The sequence below is a fragment of the Sus scrofa genome, chromosome 1 (assembly GCF_000003025.6).
Source record: "Sus scrofa isolate TJ Tabasco breed Duroc chromosome 1, Sscrofa11.1, whole genome shotgun sequence".
In the NCBI taxonomy this organism is placed as follows: domain Eukaryota; kingdom Metazoa; phylum Chordata; class Mammalia; order Artiodactyla; family Suidae; genus Sus; species Sus scrofa.
This window is the reverse complement of record NC_010443.5, coordinates 98226056-98244387: the sequence shown is the minus strand read 5'-3', so window position 1 is coordinate 98244387 and position 18332 is coordinate 98226056. Positions and strand designations below refer to the sequence as shown.

The window sequence follows — 18332 nt, the reverse complement described above, 5'->3', positions numbered from 1 at the left end:
TTTTTTTTTTTTGATGACTCAGTGGCCAGGCATTGAGAGCTCTCCACAAAGACTCACTGGCTTCTTCAAGAACATTCTCAAAAAAAAGAAAGAAAGAAAGAAAAGGAAAGAAAGAACATTCTCCAGGTTGTGATTCCACAACTGGCCCTGGTGACCACAGCTTTTCTCTGAGTCCCATCATTGCCCAGCCCTGCCATCACCCAGCCTCTGCCCCCCTCCCCCCGGGTTGTTTCAATGCCAAGGTTCTGAGGAGCCTTATCAAAAACAATCACCCTTTTCAGTGGATCGTTTTTTTAGCACTTAAATGCGGCTGAATCCTTCACAACAGCCCCTTTTACTGGCAATTAGGGGGCACCACGCCAGGGAGAATCGTGCAGCTCTCAGAAGAGATCACAAAGGGATAATGAGCACTTTAAACCATATGGAAAAAGAAATGGAAATGGCCTGCCCACAGACAGGGAGCCTAAAGCTGCCTTTGATACAGCCACGCTGGGTGCACAGCTACCCCAGCTCAGAGGACAGACTTCAGATAATGACAACAGCAAACACCAAAGCACTACTTACCGCACGACAGGCACCACCTGAGCACGTCACATCTGTGACTTCTGTGACAATCCTAGGAAGATATGTTGCTCTCCCCATTTCACTGATGAGGAAACTGAGACTCAGAGAACTTGCCTGTATTCACAGAGCTAGTTTCAGGATGGGATTGCACACAGTGTGGACCAGAGTTTATGTTTTCTTTCTTTCTTTTTTTCTTTCTTTCTTTTTTTGCTTTTTAGGGCTGCTTTCTTTCTTTTTTTGCTTTTTAGGGCTGCTCTTTCCCAGGCTAGATGTTGAATGGGAGCTACAGCTGCTGGCCTACGCCACAACCACAGCCACGCAGGATCTGAGCCACTTCTGCAAGTTACGCTACAGCTCACGGCTGAGCAAGGCTGGGATTGAACCTGCATCCTCATAGGTACTCATCTGGTTGGCTACCGCTGAGACACAATGGAAACTCCCTCGGAGTTTACGCTCTTAACCACTGCACTATGCAATGAGATTATTCCAGTAATTTCTGCCCCCACTGTGGAGATTCCCATAATGGAGGGCACATCCATATCCCAATGAACATTTGGGTTCTCTAGGTCCATCTCTTGGGAAGGCAGTGCTGCTACAGGGAGTAAGTCACTTGCAGTGAACGAAAGAGGGGATATGGGGTTGCGAGTTGGAATATGTAGGGACAGAGGCTCTGTGTATGTGTGAACGGAACAAGATGGGAGTCACAGTATAGAGGAAAAACTTGTCAAGTCAGGTGCAGTGGAAAAAAATGACTCTCTTGGGGTTCCTATCATGGCTCGGTGTAACGAACCTGACCAGTATCTGTGATGACACGTGTTCGATCCCTGGCCTCGCTCAGGGGTTAACGATCCGGCATTGCCATGAGCTGCAGTGTAGGTCACGGACACAGCTTGGATCTGGTGTTGCTGTGGCTGTGGTGTAGGCTGGCAGCTACAGCTCCGATTTGACCCCTAGCCTGGAACTTCCTTAGGCCACAGGCACAGCCCTATTAAGACAAAAAAAAAAAAAAAGACTCTCTCCTCTATGTTGCTGTTTTTTCTTTATTCATATACAACTACACAGTCACTTCTGCTTGTGTATGTGCACGTGTACAGGGATGTGTGTGTCAACAATCCCAGGCTGCAAGGGTTTAGAAGGAAGGCAGAACCTGGCTACTATAAGGCAGAAGGCAGCAGGAGGACTCCCCCAATTATTGGGAGGGTCATAGGCAAAGTTCCCACTAGAGGACACCCGGGCAGGTCAGTCTGGGCTTCCCCAGCATGTCTGCAGCTATGTCAGCTGTACCACAGCTGATCAGACTGAGCTGGGAGCCTGCAGCACCCAGGGCTCTGCAGAGATCAGGCCTGAAACTCCAGAGCTGCAGCACCAGGGGCCAGCTGCTTGGCCATTAGCCCTACAGGGCCCAGCCTGGGCACCAGAGAGATAAGGGCAATGCAGCCCCTGCTCTTTCAGAAGGCTCATCATCCCAATCCACTTGCCCTTCTTGGTGCAAAATGTTCTTCCGCAGATTCTGTCCATCATGAGGGTCAAGAACAAGCAAACCCTACGGACTCAGAGGTCCCAAAAGAGCTGACAGGGAGGACTGTTCATTTAGACAATGGACAAGACTTCTCTCCTTCCTCTGCAAGGAGGCCCTTCCAAGCCCTCTTCCCAGCCCTAACCTATCACTCACACAAATGGATTAACACAGCATTAGGCACTGTGTGGCCACAAGAAGCTCACAGAGATCAGCCCTGCCCCCATAGGTCTTACTTCCTAGCTGGAGAGTCACAGAAAAGGAAAGAATAATAGAAAATGATACATAGCTAAGCATCACATGACACAGTACATGCCACTCAGGCTGTGGGCTCCAGGGAAGACTGTGGCTCTGAATTCCAGGGAAAACTCCCTACGAATAGCACCATGAATGGACTGAGAGTGGGAAAAGCAGGACCCTGAGCCTGCAAGCTGCTTCCTGGGGCTCCATGAAGGTTGTTCCAGCTCCTTGGACCTGTGCTGCCCCTTTGGAACCACAAGCTTTTGGACTAGATCAGTGACTCCTGAAGTAGGCTGGGGGTTAGAGTTAGAGCAAGAGATACCAGGAGAGTGTTTCACGTCACACAGGATGATTGGAGACCAAAGGACTCCAAAGGCATCTCCTGGGCCAGAATAGGGACTTCCTATAGGCTGGGTGTGAAACTCCTCTCAGATCCAAACTAAACCAGACTCTGAGGGTGACCTGGGTTTACTTGCGTGGAGAGGAAGTAAGGAGCCAAGCGCAGAGGGAGGTGGTGGGGCAGGGTGGGGCCTAAGCAGAAATAGCTCTGTCTTGGCACCCGTGTGTGCCCGCATGTGCACGTGTGGGTTCAGCACCAAGGACAGCACCCTGCGTGCTAGTGGGAAAGATGGTGATGGACCCCCACTATTTTAATCCCCCTACAATAAAAAGGCCTTGGGCAGAACAATAGAGCAGAGAGCGGCAAAAAGAGCCTTCTGGGTGGTGCCAGACCTGGGTTCAGGAGCAGGAAAAGCCATCCCTTTCACTCTGGAACTGTCCTACCTGACTGTCCAGTCTGTCCCTTCTCTCTCTACCCTTCATTGTCTTTGAATTAAGACCCAAAGGCCAGGGAGGAGTGGGAGATAATGATTAAAACCTGTGGCTAAGTATACTTCTCCAGTCTAATTAATCATACCTTAGGACTCAAATGGCAATAGTATTAGTACTTATCCTGGACTGGGCCAAACCAGAGGCCATTTCTGGCTGGCTGCCTGTCCAGCATGTGCTGAAATAATGGGGCCCCACTCAGCTGTCTCCAGTCCCCCACCTTGCCCCATGCCTCTGTGCAGAAAAAGGATCCCATCCTCCAAGACTCCACACTAGGAGGACTTCTCGGGACTCCCCAATCTCCAGAGGAACCAGAGAAGACCAGGGAGGGAAGAGGCTGAGAGACACTGGCCCAGGGCTGACCTAGGAGTTCTGCAGAGATGTTGCCAGAGTGATGAGGTGGAGAGAGTCGGGGAGAGAGCAGGTGGGTTTCTTCTCCGCCCTTTCTCATCTTTTCTACGTGATATTTGCTTGAAAGACTGTGATGAAACAAAGGGTTCTGTACTTTAAAAAAAAATTAGCATTTATTTATTTATGTCTTCTTAGGGCCTCACTTGCAGCATATGGAAGTTCCCTGGCTAGGAGTCTAATCAGAGCTGCAGCTGCTAGCCTACGCCACAGCAACACTGGATCCAAGCTGCATCTGTGACCTACACCACAGCTCATGGCCAACGCCAGGTCCTTAACCCACTGAGCGAAGCCAGAGATTGAACCCGCATCCTCATGGATGCTAGTCGGGTTCATTACCACTGAGCCACAGTGGGAACTCCTAACTTTCATTTTAGATAACTGTAGATTCATATCTACTTGTAAGGATAATACTGATCCTGTGTACCCTTTACCCAGTTTTCCTCCACAGGGAAACTTGTAAAAGCGTATAGTTCAGTATCACATGGAGGGTGCTGCTGTGATACTGTCTGGATGCTGAACATTTCCATCAGCACAGGGATCCCTCCTGCTGCCCTTCTGTACCCACACCCACCTCAACCCACGCCCTCCTCTCTAGTCCCTGGGAACAGCTAACCTCTCCCCATTTCTAAAATACCGTCATTTCAAGAATATTATATAAGTGGAATCATAGAGTATGTAATTTGGGGGGTTTTAGTCTTTTTTCACTCTGCATAATTTCCTAGAAAGTCACCCAGGTTGCCGTGTGTGTCGACAGGAGATTCCTTTCTATTGCTGAGTGCCATACCTGACGTCACCACTCACCTGTTGAAGGACAGACAGTTTTCAGCTATTATGAATAAAGCTGTTCCTGACATCTGAGTATACAGGTTTTTGTGTGACATAAGTTTTCATTTTCCTGGGATAAACACCCAGGAGTGCGATCGCTGGATCATATGGTACCTGTAGGCTTAGTTTTGTTAGAAACTGCCAAACTGCTTTCCAGAATGGCTGTACCACTTAATATCCCCACCAGCTATGGATGACTCATGAGATTTCTCTGATCTTCACCAACATTCAGTGTTGTCAGTATTTTTTTATTTTAGCCATTCCAATAGGTGTATAGAGACCTCGTTCTAGCTTTAATCTGCATTTCCCTAACAGCTAACAATGAGCATATTCTTGTGTGCTTATTTGCCATCTGCATATCCTCTTCAGTGAAAAATGTCTCTTTGTGGCAGTTCCTATCATGGTTCAGCGGTAACAAACATGACTAGTATCCATGAAGATGTGGGTTCGATCCCTGGCCTCGCTCAGTGGGTTAAACAAAACAAACAAACAAAAAGTCTCTGGATATATTGTCCATTTTCTAATTCCATTGTTTTTAATGCTGAGTTTTGAGAGTTCTTTATATATTCTAGATGCTTGTCCTTTCTCAGGTATGTTTTGCAAAATCTCTTTCTTCTTTGTAATATGTTTCTTCATGCTTTACACAGGGTTTTACCCAGAGCAATTTTTTTTTTAATTTTGATGAAATCCAGTTTCACCTCTCAGTCTTGACCTCTGTTGTTTTCATTCATTCAGTTTGAAATCTTCCCAGTCAAACAAAAGACTTTTTTTGGAGTGGGCTCTTTTTAGGGCTGCACTTGCTACTGTCTAAAAGTTTTCCATCTTGGAGTTCTCGTTGTGGCTCAGCAGTAATAAATCTGACTGGTATCCATGAGGACTCAGGGCGGGGGGAGGCGGTTGATCTCTGGCCTCACTCAGTGGGTTAAGGATCCGGCGTTGCCATGAGCTGCAGGGTAGGTCACAGATGTGGCTCAGATCCTGCGTTGCTATGGCTATGGCATAGGCCAGCGACTACAGTTCCAATTCCACCCCTAGCTTGGGAACTTCCATATGCCGTGGGTGCAGCCCCCCCCAAAAAAAATTAAGAGAAAGAAAAAGATAAATAAATAAATAAAAGTTTTCCATCTTGCTATAGACCTGAGTGTCTATTCTCCTGGACCTAAGCTTAGAGAAAGTAGGTTTTTATTGGGATTTTTAAAAAATCCCACTGGCATTTCACGGTTACCCACTTCTTCAGCACCAAGTCTGGGATACCGGAGGCAAAAAGAAAACTGAGGACATCACTCCTGTGTTGTTGACATCACACACTGCTCAGGTCCGAAGGTCCCTAGCAGGTCTGCCTTCTCTCCACCTTTCAGAACCTTCTTATGTTTGTTTTATTAAAATATCCAGGGTTTTAGTTTCCAGAAGCAGAAACAGGGCAGTGCTCTTCTCTCCTCACTCCAGGAAGTATGGGATCACAGGCTGTTAGCCAGGACTCAGGATATCATTTCTGACACAACCCCACATTTCCCAGGGCTTCACATGAACATATCTGGTAAGGCGATGTGTTCACCAGGTGCCTGGCAAAGATTCCATCACTTGCTTGACAGCCAGCACTGTGGGGGCCAACCAGTCCTTGGGTCAGGAAGTTCTTCTCAAGGTCTAACCAGAGGCCCTACACATCAGTTCCCTTTCCTTGGCACTTCTGTGCTGATGGAGAAGAACTGTTTGTGCCTGACTCCACACAGCCTTTCATATGCCTTCAGCCTCCTTCCCTGAATATTCAATCCCATGCCGGCACCTGGAGATTCCTCTAAATGCACTGGGCTGCATGCTGTCATTTTGGGTGCTTTCCCAAATCATCTTCAAGCACTTCCCCTATTACAATGAAAAGATGGAAACGATATTCCAACCTCCTAAGTAAGTGGCTGGGTGGGTGGAAAGAGGCTTGGAAATGGGACACCAAGCAATCCTCAATACAGCTGAATCTCACCTACAGGCTGGTGGCCGGGCCTCTTTGGGACTATGTGGAGCCCATTTTTTGCAATGGCTCTAAGCCCCCTTCCTCCCATCTCACGGAACTCAGCCCACCCTGGGTTACCTGCACCTTGTGCCTCTGAAAGGGTTTGGAGAAGGGAAAGTTTTTTGTTTTGTTTTGTTTTTAACTTTAATAAAAGCAACAAAACAATCCCAGTGTGTAACTAAGCCCACACGGTGTCTGCCTCTGACCCCTCACTGACCACGTGGTCCGTGACCCGCCACACAAGCTCCTGGGCAGAATGCAGCACCTCAGCATCCTCCCGCCGGCCCTCACTGTCCTGGGCACAGGTGACCAAGGTGAGGTATTCAGGGAAAGTGTGAGAGCAGCCAGCCCTCCCGGCCACCTCAAGCTAGCCTCGAAATTCTCCCTATGGGTGAACAAGGCATTGTAGGGCTGTACCATCATCACAGCCACCTCTGAAAGCTCATCGAGGTTGGCGTGGTCAGAGGAACAGGGCCTGCTAGGGCATGCCTGCACGGACCGGGTCTGAGCCGACTCAGATATCATAATTATTACTATTATTATTATTTATCTTTTTAGGGCTGCACCCACAGCACATGGAAATTCCCAGGCTAGGGGTCGGATCAGAGCTGCAGCTGCAAACTTATGCCACAGCCACAGCAATGCAGGATCCGAGCCATGTCTGTGACTTATACCACAGTTCACGGAAACACTGAATCCTTAACCTACTGAGCAAGGCCAGGGGTAGAACCTGCATTGTCACAGATATTACTCGGGTTCCTAACCCGATGAGCCAAGCGGGAACTCCTCATTATTGAGCACCTGTTGTGTGCAAGTCCCTAGGCCAGGGGCAGTCAAGGATGTAGAGGAAGCCTGGCACTTAGTTCTGGGCTGACCAGGGGTCTGAGGGGACAGGCAGCTGAACATGGAAGAGCCTGATGACACCGTGAGTTAGTGTGAGGATGTCTGCGTGGTTGAGAGGGTGCAGTGGGGAGGCCAGGGGGTATGCTCACAGGGCTGCAGTTGTGTCCCTGTGAGCTGGTCCAATGCTGCTACATCTGGTGGACCAGGCTGAGGGGTCCTTGAAAGATGTATGGGCAGCATCATACCATTAGGGTCACCCCCAGCAAAGACACTCTTTAACTGGCAGATCCTTGGGTCCCCACTTCATCTGGGGCCACTCTAGGGCAGCATGGGCAGGGGCAAGGGCCATCTACGACTTTCCTTATATGCAGTCCCTGGGTGCAGCGGGGGGTGGCTGACCAGCTGTGATCCCACCACCAGAGGGCGTCAGAAGATGACAGCTGCTTCGGCGGGGACACCAGAGGCTCCTGCATGGAGTCCAGACCCAGGTGGGTATTCCCACTGGTAGGAACACAGACAAGAGCCAGCATGGGCCATGGGTCAAAGCACACCCTACAGAGGGCGGAACAATGTGAAGGAAGGAGGCTGTCCCCACACTGCTGAGCTGCCATGCCAGCCCTGAAGACCCTCCCAGATTGGTGGAGAGAATGAAAGAGAGACTTCCATCTTGTTTACACTAGTCTACTGCTTGTACCCTAATTGACTGAGTCACTAATGTCTAAAATCAAGCCCTTCAGCACTGAACCAAGGTTCTCCCGACTTCAGGAGACCTCATTTCAATCCAACGCCTCTCCATGTGGTGAGGGGTACTGCGTTCAAAGACATCAGACAGATGTAGCCTGGGGCCAGGTCCTCTCTGCTCAGCCTGCCCTGGCCACTCAACTCTGGGCTGCCTGAGGTCTGGCCAGGTTTTGGACACCGCATCCTCTGCCCTGTGCTGGGCATTCCTTTATATGCTATCTTGTCGGTCTAAGCAGTAAGGCCCCCGAAGGCAGGGGCCAAGCTCCAGGGCTCTACAACGCTCCCCAGCAGAGGAATCTATGCAAAATCCCTCAGCAAACACCCTGAACTGGGCCCTCTGAGCTTTTCTGGGCTCTAAGCAGATCCTTCCAGTGCAAGGTGCAACCACACCAAGATACCAGCCAGCGGCCTCCCTCCTACCCCGGCAGCTCACGCATGTGGACGCCGCAAGCTCTGTATCTGGAACCCAAGAGGTATGTGGGACTGAAGTCGTGGTTGTCCGTCACTGCCCTGGCTATTCTGCTTCTCAGAAGCAAAGGTCCCCCCTTCCTCCCTCTGTGATGATCAGACTTTGCATGGGAGCGGTGGAAGTGCCAGTGGCCCCATAGCCTGGAGATGACAGGGCCCTAACACGAAGCCCTCATGCTCCAGCCACATCAGAGAAGAAAAGCAGGTTATATTCTGAGCTCCTGTCTCCCCCCATCCTGGGGCCTCTCCGCTGTAATGGACCAACATCTCAGTTCCACCTCCCAAGAAAGATTGTAACATGAATTTTTCACAATTTCTTCTTTGAATTCAGTTGCACGTCATTCGCGTTTCATTTGTCCCCTGCTTACCCCAAGACGACTTTCTGCTGTTTCTTGAAGGGGGGATTGGGGGTCAGCTGGTGATCACGGTGCCAGGGTACCCCCATCCCACAAGACCCCAGCCCTGACCAAATCCTCACCCCCCCTCCTCCAGCAGATGAAACCAGCTATGAAAGGACAGGTCAGTGTGAAGGAGGCAGATGAGGGGCAAGTGGGAGGATACACCATGCTCATCCCCCTGGAAGTCTGTCCAGAGTGATGAGAGAAGGGGACCCAGAAAAGGTGATGGGGGGGGGAAGATTCTGGAAGATTCCAGAACCAGACATCTACTGCAAAAATAAAAGAAATCCGGGTTTTTGGTCTTTCACTTAGCAGCCTCTTATGGCTCCCATCTAAGAACTTCAACCCTTCCCTGAAGCCCTCTCTCTCTAGATTCTTGAGTCCCCAGATCCAAGCCCACCTGTGCCACTGAAGAGGTAATGGAAGAAACCCAGATAATTGGCAGACACTAGAGACAGTGTCCTAGATGTGCCAGGCCAAGGGCTGGAGGGGTTCAGTGAGTAGACACAGGGTCTCTGACCAAACACCAGCAGCCTACTACTGGAAACAAAGAACTTCTTAGAAGGACACCTACCATAGCAAGACAAGATAAAGGGCCAATGTGGGGATGGGACACGTGAGAGACCTGGATTGAGGTCGTTACACCTCCATGGACTCCAGTTGTCCATGAGTCTGCAAAGAGCAGGGAGAAGGTACAACTCTCCTGTTTTTTATACAAGGAAGTTGAGGACAAAGAGAACTGCCACCAGTTTGTGGCAGAGCACCCTACCCTGGCTTTATCAGGGCCTTCTACTTGAGAATCAGTGAGACACATGCGAGAGCATCTTGTCCTGAGAGAGAACTATCCAGGGCAGCTATTTCCCCACCCCACCCGCCACACAGACACCATGGTATAGACAAGCCCTACAGCCTAAGAAAGATCCGGAACTGAGGCCACTGACCACTCTCCCTCAGAACAGAGTAGAAAAGAGTTGGCTTAACCAGCACCACAGAGCTGAAGTCAGGCACAAACAAGTGGGCTGGGACAAAGCATCAGCTCAGCTGCTTTGGAACTGGGAGCAAGTTGCTGCAGGAGGCCATGAAGCCTGACCCATCTTTCTGGACAGGTGCAGGCTGAAGCTGAGCCAGGGCTGGGGACGGACAGACAGCGTTTTTTTCAGCCTCTGATCCCACCATCTCCTACAGATGGTCTGAGGTATAGCAAGAACAGCTCGACAACCAAACAATGTGCGGGGCCTGGCGGGGGCGGGGAGGGCAGGTCTCAAAGAGCAGCTGCCTCCTTCCCTCTTGGCCACACCACCCACACAGGACCCCCTTGGGCAGGCATCGGGGGAGAAGGAGCTGGCTCTGGCCTGGTCCCAGGAAGCAGGTTGGTCAGGGGAGAATGGATGGGTCTCTGCCACCTCACCCCCACAGCCTACCCTTCCTGGTCCTCTGCAAACCTGGAGCAGAAGTGATTTCCAAATTGCCCCACCAGCTCAAAACCCCACGAGCCCCATTATCTGTAGGACCGATCATCAACAGTGATGTGCAAACTTCCAGTTCATCCATTTTCCTGCTGTATAATATTCCACGGCTAGGATACATCACACAGCATTCACTTTACTGCTGTATTACATTACCATGCAAGGGTATATCACATATCATTCATTCATTCTCCTCTCAATGCCTCTCAATGGACTAATCGATGTTTGCAGATGTTGCATTATAAATAATACTGCTACTGAAATTAAATCTTATGAATCTATGTATTCTGGGGAAGGAAGGCTTCACTGTGGGCTGGGCATGCAGGGAGAACTTTCTAGAAGGCAGACCACACCCTCACCCATTTCCTGCTCTCCCCACATCACCAGCTCTCAGGAGCAGGAAGGTAGGTGGCCCAGGAACCCAGAGAGACAAGACCGTGATAACCCCCAGATTCAGCCCAGAGCTCGGTCCCTACCTGCTGTGGTGGGGCTCGCCCTCGGGAGAAGGAACAACTTCTGTCCAGCTGCTCACTGCAGTCTGCTGTCCACTGCAGGGGAGAGAGGGGTGGTCAGTGAGGGCAGGACACACAGACTTGTCCTCACTCTGCGCTGCCCCCCAGGCTTGGTTCCGCCCTTGCTGCAGTAGAGCCGGTATGAAATCCTGCTCAGCCCTTTGCAAAGGCAATCTTTCCCTACCAGCAGGTCCAGGTTGGCATCTCCAAAGTCCACGTGGAGGTGACCTTTGGCATATGAGCAGGGAAGGCAAACTCATTTCCCTTCACCTAAGGCCACCAAAGCAATGAAGATCCAGGTACATTCCAAAGCCAAGCAGACACCACATGGGCTAAGCATGAGTTTTGAGAAACCAGCACCTCGTTTGACCCCTTGACCCACTTCAGCCACACAAGCCCTGTCCGTTGTTAAGGCCAGCATGGGAGGTGAGGCAGGAAGGTATGGTCATCCTGCACACCCAGCTCCAGAGACCATGCACCTGTGGACTGACAGGACAGCGTGGCACTGGGGAAGAGCCCCAGAAGTGGTGGGACTGGCCATCAGAAGCCCAGCTTGAGCCTAGTCACACCACAGACCTCATGAGAGCCCAGAGACCTCGAGTGCCCCACAAGGTAGTCTGACAACCACCTACACGATAGTTCCTAAAGTCTACCACACAGTGGGTCCCTGGGTCCCATCCTTCGCCCGCTGAATCACTCTTTGAGGGTGGGGCCTGTCTTCCCCATTTTGACAAGCTCCCCACGTGGTACACCAGAAGTTTGAGAGCCACTGAAATCCATGTGATTTCCCAGGTTTTTTTTTTTTTTTTTTTTCTTGTTATGGCCATACCCGTGGCATATGGAAGTTCCAAGCTAGGGGTCAAATCAGAGCTGCAGCTGCCAGCCTATGCCACAGCCACAGCAACGCCAGATCCAAGCCACATCCAAGACCTATGCCACAGCTCACAGCAAAGCTGGACCCTTAACCCACTGAGCGAGGCCAGGGATTGAACCCGCATCCTCATGGATACTATCTGGGTTCTTAACCTGCTGGGCCACGACGGGAACTCCCAGGTTTCATCTTGTCACCCATAAAATGGGACAGCAAGGCTGGGCAAATCTTCAAGGTTGAAATGAAGGAAGTTTGTAAACTATAAAAAATCATATAAAAAGGTAGTAACAGGCTGTCTCTTCCACTATCACGTGCTATCTAGATATATGGTGGTACTTTTATTATTGTGTTAAACATTAGCTAGGATTTCTGGCTAAGGTTGAACACTGACCTTGACCTACAGCCTGTGTGATTCAGAAGAAGCGGAGGACCCCAATCTCTCTCTCTGTTTGACACACTTGGGTCAAAACCGTGAGTCAGTGTGGGTGGCTCAAGGCCATCACAGTCCTGGATCTGTAAAACCTTGGCTAGACACACCCTCCAGACTGTGGGTCAAGGGCATGACCTTTGTATAGGAAAGATGTTTTGCTGTAATGCCAATGATATAGGCTGGTACAAGTGTACCCTAGAGCAGTGCCAGCCAACAAATAGAAGCCACAGACATAATTACAAATGGTGAAATTAAATTTAATATATTGTATTTATCTCAAATGTATCTTAACATATTCATCTCAACAGGTAATTAATAAAAAAGTGATCAATGAGATATTTTACATACTAAGTTTTTGAAATCCGCTACAGCACATATCAATTTCAAATATTCAAGAGCTACGTGTGGCTAGTGGCTACCCTATTGGACAGCGCAGCTCAGCTCGAAGGATTTGGCAGAGGCAAGGTACCAGTCCCAAGAGAGTGCCCTCAGAGCCACTTCCTGCCCATCCCCGCTCAGTACTGCAGAGGGACCAAACCCTGCAGATCCAGTTGGCTTCCAGCTGGGTTGGGCCCATGGGAAACAGAAAGAAGGAAGAAGCCATGGTGGTGTTTTTCCCCCATCTGTCTATGCCTCAGGCGGCATTACCAGCAGTGAATGGGTCTATTTCAAGGCTCCAGCCCTCACCAGATAGGCCTTCTGTGCACGGCCCCTACCCCTGGGCTCTGGCCATACCACTTGTTCCCTTTGGGACTCAGGCTTCAAGGTGATTATGGCTTCCTGTAGCAGTTTAGTTTCTCAGCTCTTTTATCCTCTGGATAACTAACTCCTTGGGTTAAATTCCCCATCTGGTTATTCGTGCTCTCAAAGCATCTCTGCAAAGATATTATTAAATAACAGGAAGGAAAAAGGGGGGGAAATAAGAACTCTATCAGACACCATCTTAACCAAGTGACAAAGGATAACACCACCCACAATAAAACATGTCAACACCATGGACTCAACAGTGATGTCCTGAGAAGGGCACGTCACTCCTGAGATGTTCTTCCCAAAAATGCATAACTCCATCTAATCATGAGAGAACATCAGGCAACCCAGATGGATGGACTTTCCAAAAAATAAATGACCAATGCCCTTCAAAAGTGTCAAGGTCGTGGAAGATAAGAAAAGACTATGAGAGTGTCACAGATGGGAAGGCAATAAGAAGACATGACAATTAGATGCAAAATTGGATCTTGGAACAGAAAAGGGACAGTAAAAAACTGATGATATCCGAATAAGGTCTCATCGTACCAATGTTAATTTCTTAGCTCTAGTCATGGTACCGTGGTTACATAAGATGTTCATATTAGGGGACAGGTTCATGGGGACACCCGGTTATTATTTTTGTACCTTTGCTATGAGTCAAAAATAACTTCAAAATAAAAAGAAATACACATATGTATGTATTTATAAAATATCTGAACTACTACAAAAACAATCCTTCTACTTTCCTGCTTTATTATTTTTTTCTTTTTAGCACTGAATGCATGGCATAGGGAAGTTCCCAGGCTAGGGGTCGAATCGGAGCTGTAGCTGCCAGCCTATGCCACAATCACAGCGACACCAGACCTGAGCCATGCCTGCGACCTACCCTACAGCTCATGGCAACACTGGATCCTTAACCCACTGAGCGAGGCCCGGAATCAAACCCACATCCTCATGGATACTAGTCGGCTTCTTAACCCACTGAGCCCACAACAGGAACTCCCACTTTTCTGCTTTATATATTGAGTGGTTTCCCCTCTCCTGGTTGGAGTCTGGCTGACAGCAGGGAGGGAGGGCAGGGCAGGCAGTGACTGCCGACCAGGGGGGAACTATATCCCGCACTCCTCGATCCATCTCAGGACACCCTGGCAGAGAAAGGCTTCCTCCCTTGGGGCATCCCGCACACTTCAACCCCATCTGCACACGTGCTGCTGACATCCCACAGCACAGAGACTCCAGGGTAGGCCCACTTCCTCCTGGGGTCGGTGTGGTCCCTGGCAGGTTCGGGTGGGGAGCAATGCTGGCTCTTCCTGAGAAGCGGGCACAGAGCCAAAGCTGAGGCTCCATGCACAGCCCTGTGCAGCCTCACCCCTCCCCTCCCCTACTGCAGGCTTTCTAAGAGCAGTTCCAAGCCCCAAGGAGACTGCTCTGCTTTGTCAAAGGCCATCCTTAACTTTACAGGGGCCAATCTTCCTGAGTGCCTTTATTTTTGTTCTTCTTTTGTGGCATAGGGAAGTTGCCGGGTCAGGAATTGAATCTGAGCCACAGTTGAGACCTACACCACACTTGCAGCAATGGTAGGTACTTAACCCACTGTTCCAGGCTGGGGATGGAACCAGTGCCTCCACAGGGACAAGCAGGATCATTAACCCACTGTGCTACAGCAGGAACTCCTTGTTTTGTTTTGTTTTGTTTTGTTTTGTGTTGTGTTGTTTCTCCCCAACCCCCACACCCCAGTGCCTTTGTCGTGGGACCAGGGCTCCCTTCACAGGAGAGGGTCAAGAATACTAATGCAGGGAGGGAGCAGGGCAAGGTTGACAGAAAGATAAGTGTGCTCTTGACAGAATTCCCTAGGGAGGGAGAGCGGTCAAGGCCAGATTCCAGAACAGTGAGCCCACATGTGGACATGGCTGGGGAACACCTGCCAGCTTAGGGGCAGAGGATGGCAAGTACGACTCTTCAGCTAAGGTAGTCAGAGACTTTTTTCTGAGGGGGACAGCATCAGAAGGCTTCTGTAAGGGGTGGGTGTTATCAGAGCTATGTTAGAAAAGGCTGTACTGGCCCGGAGTGTGGGTGTGTGGAGCCCACTGATTAGAAGGCTGACATCAGCAAAAAATAAAAATAAATAAAAAATAAAAGCAGTTCCCATCGTGGCTCAGCGGTAACAAGTCCAGCTAGTACCCATGAGGATGCGAGTTCGATCCCTGGCCTCGCTCAGTGGGTTAAGGCTCTGACATTGCTGTGAGCTGTGGTGTAGGTTGCAGTCTTGGCTCAGATCCTGCATTGCTGTGGCTGTGGTGCTGGCCCACAGCTGCAGGTCCAATTCAATCCCTAGCCTTGGAACTCCACATGCCATAGGTGTGGTCCTAAAAAGCAATAAATAAAATAAAATAAACAAAAATAAAATAAAGCAAAATAAAATAAATAGGAGGCTGACATTCCAATTTCCACTGGCAATGGAGGCAGAGATGGAAATGGAGTGGATCTGAGAGCATGGGACAGACCGGAGGGCTCGTGTGTGTGTGTGTTGTGTGTGTGTGTGTGTGTGTGTGTGTGTGTGTGTGTGTGTAGGAAAGCAAGTGAGACAGTAGGGCTTGTATGTGTGTGTGTGTGTGTGTAGGAAAGCAAGTGAGACAGCAGAGTCCACAGAGACCCACCCAGAGACCCTGCCAGGACTAGACCCAATGTGGCTCCGGGCAAGTAGCTGGAGGAGGGAGTGTGTTCCAGCTGGGTATGGCTTTCCTGACCACCCCCACCCCCCGCCCCCCAACCTGGGAGAGGAAGTAATTGTGAATCACTGCACATTTCCCACGAAGTGGTACCCATTGGGCCTGTGTGGCGTCCCACCTCCAACCCCAGCCACATCCACCCTGTTGCCTAAATCACCTCCACTGGGACCAGTGTCCCTTCCTTGGCCCTAAAAACCCCTGAGGGCTTGCCCTTCCCTGTTCAAAGCTCCCTGCAAACCCCAGTTGCCAGGGTCTTGCTGTCCTTAGTGTCTTCTTCGTAGGCTACAGCCACCATTTCCTGCCTCCCCTTTGCCTTTTCTGAGCCACCCAGAAAATTCTCAACACGGGCCTTCTGGGAACCCGTTCTTATCCATATGAGGTGATTCCAGACCAAGAGAAGAGCTCCCTCAGGAACGCTCCTCTTGGCCCCCAATGAACTATGCCTGCTGGAAATGAGCTAGCCTTGGGGAGTTCCCTGGTGGTCTAGTGGCTAGGACTCAGTGCTGTCACCACTGAGGCCCAGGTTCAATCCCTGGTCTCGGAACTGAGATCCCACATAGACACAAAACTAGCCTGGTTCAGCTAGTGCATTTCTCCTTTGAGGTGAATGGTTTACAACTGGGAACAAGTCTTTTGGTGGATAAGGTCCTGAAGGATAAGACCTCCTGAAAAGGTCTTTGAACCCAAAGAGGCAAAAGTAGGACATCTGTTTATATAGGAACCACAAACATGGAATTAGCGAGAGTGGTTTGGGCCCTCCACCATAACTGCTGTCATTTCTTTCTTTATTTTTTTATTGGTTGTACCCAAGGCATATGAACATTCCTGGGCCAGGGATCAAATGTGAGCTGGGCCTGCAACACCAGATCCTTAACCCACTGAGCGAGGCCAGGGATGGAACCCGCAACCTTATGGTTACTAGTCAGGTTTGTTAACCGCAGAGCCACAACAGGAACTCCATAAATAAATATTTAATTTAAATTATCTGGAGTTCCCATCATGGCGCAGCAGAAACAAGTCTGACTAGGATCCGTGAAGACACAGGTTCAATCCCTGGCCTCACTCAGTGGGTCAAGGATCTGGCATTTCCATGAGCTGGATCACAGACGCGGCTAGGATCTGGCATTGCTGTGACTGTGCTATAGGCCAGCAGCTGTAGCTCCGATTCGACCTCTAGCTGGGGAACCTCCCTATGCCGTGGTGCGGTCCTAAAAGAGCAAAAATAAAATAGAATAAAATAAAATAATAAAATAAAACAAAACATAACAAAAATTTTCATGCTACAAATAATTAAAGTCTATAGTCAGACATCTGCACTCCAGGATGGACGGTCTTTTCAGAGCAGATGTAATGGAGGACAGGGAAGCCACTGAGGGTTAAGAGAGGAGGAGTGTAAAGGGAAAAGCCAGGGTGGGAGATGCCGAAGATGCTAATGACCGCCCCCCGCCGGCCCCCCGCCCTTTGCAGTGGTGTCTGAAGTCCTCCAGGACTTGCACTTCCAGACATCAAAGCTCATTAAAGTCAGACGCAAACTAGCCTGCTGAGTCAGTACAGGACGAGACAAAGAATCAGCTGATAAAACCACATTCATGAACACACAGATGTGCCCATGGGAACTTACTGTACAATAAGGATGGTGTTTCACATCAGGGGAAAGGAGAAACCATCCACAAACACAGAGAGTGAGACAACCAGGGAGCTATTGAGGAAAAAATGACCCTCATGTCTGCCTCCCACTACCATGGACAACACAGTCCAAGTTGGTCAAAATCCAAGATTTTGAGAGTTCCTGTCATGGCTCAGCAGAAATGAATCTGACTAGCATCCATGAGGACGCAGGTTTGATGCCTGGCCTCACTCAGTAGGTTAAGGATCCGACATTGCCATGAGCTGTGGTGTAGGTTTCAGATGCAGCTTGGAAGTTTTCGTTTTTTCATTTTTTACAGGTGCACCTGTAGCATATGGAAGTTCCCTAGCTAAGGGTTGAATCAGAGCTGCAGCTGCAGGACTACACCACAGCCACAGCAAAGCTGGATCCCAGCCATAATTGCAACCTACACCACAGTCTGCAGCAATGCTGGATCCTTAACCCACTGAGCGAGGCCAGGGATCAAACCCCCATCCTCATGGACACTCTGTCGGGTCTTTAACCCACTGAGCCACAACAGGAACTCCCAAGATACCAGTTTTAAACTCCATCAAAGTCTGAAAATCTGTGTGATGAAAGAAATTACAGACATAATTAAGGACAAGTGAGAGGCTAACAGAGGACTCATTGCCAAAAACCATAAAAATCTCCTTTAGTCTAGGCACTGTCCTGAGGCTGCCACATCTATTAACATTTACAGCTCTAGCCAGAGCCTCCTTGACTGCCTGCTTGCATCTCTTACAAGCACCCTATTTTAATAAATCTATTTCTTGCCTATCAAAAGAAAAACATTTACTTCTCTAGGGGGTTCCCATCATGGCTCAGTGGTAATGAACCTGACTATTATCCATGAGGATGCAGGTTCGATCCCTGGCTGGTGGCTGAGCTGGGCCCTGATGCCCTGCTGGGTACAGGCTGTGACTAATAGGCTATTGGGAGGTTAGTATATTTCCTCAGTGGGCTAAGGATCCAGCGTTGCCATGAGCTGTGATGTAGGTTGCAGACGTGGCTCGGACCTGGCATTGCTATGGCTGTGGTGTAGGTCGGCAGTCGCAGCCCTGATTTGACCTCTAGCCCGGGAACTTCCATA

The 18332-nt window shown here is 49.7% G+C and overlaps 1 protein-coding gene and 1 non-coding gene across 14 annotated transcripts in view; one reads left to right on the top strand and one right to left on the bottom strand.

The window, feature by feature from the left end:
- CTIF (cap binding complex dependent translation initiation factor) overlaps positions 1-18332 on the bottom strand; it is a 321818-nt gene that overhangs the window by 210743 nt on the left and 92743 nt on the right. For 12 of the 13 annotated variants that reach the window (XM_013992850.2, XM_013992848.2, XM_021092869.1 and 9 more), the window contains one exon: positions 10782-10853. The exons of the other annotated variant lie outside the window; for it this stretch is intronic. In XM_013992850.2, coding sequence (XP_013848304.1) covers positions 10782-10853 — 72 coding nt within the window. The remainder of the gene's footprint in view (positions 1-10781; positions 10854-18332) is intronic. 13 annotated transcript variants of the gene reach the window in all.
- Positions 16067-16138, top strand: TRNAD-GUC. The gene has a single exon. It is a non-coding gene; the product is annotated as a tRNA-Asp (tRNA).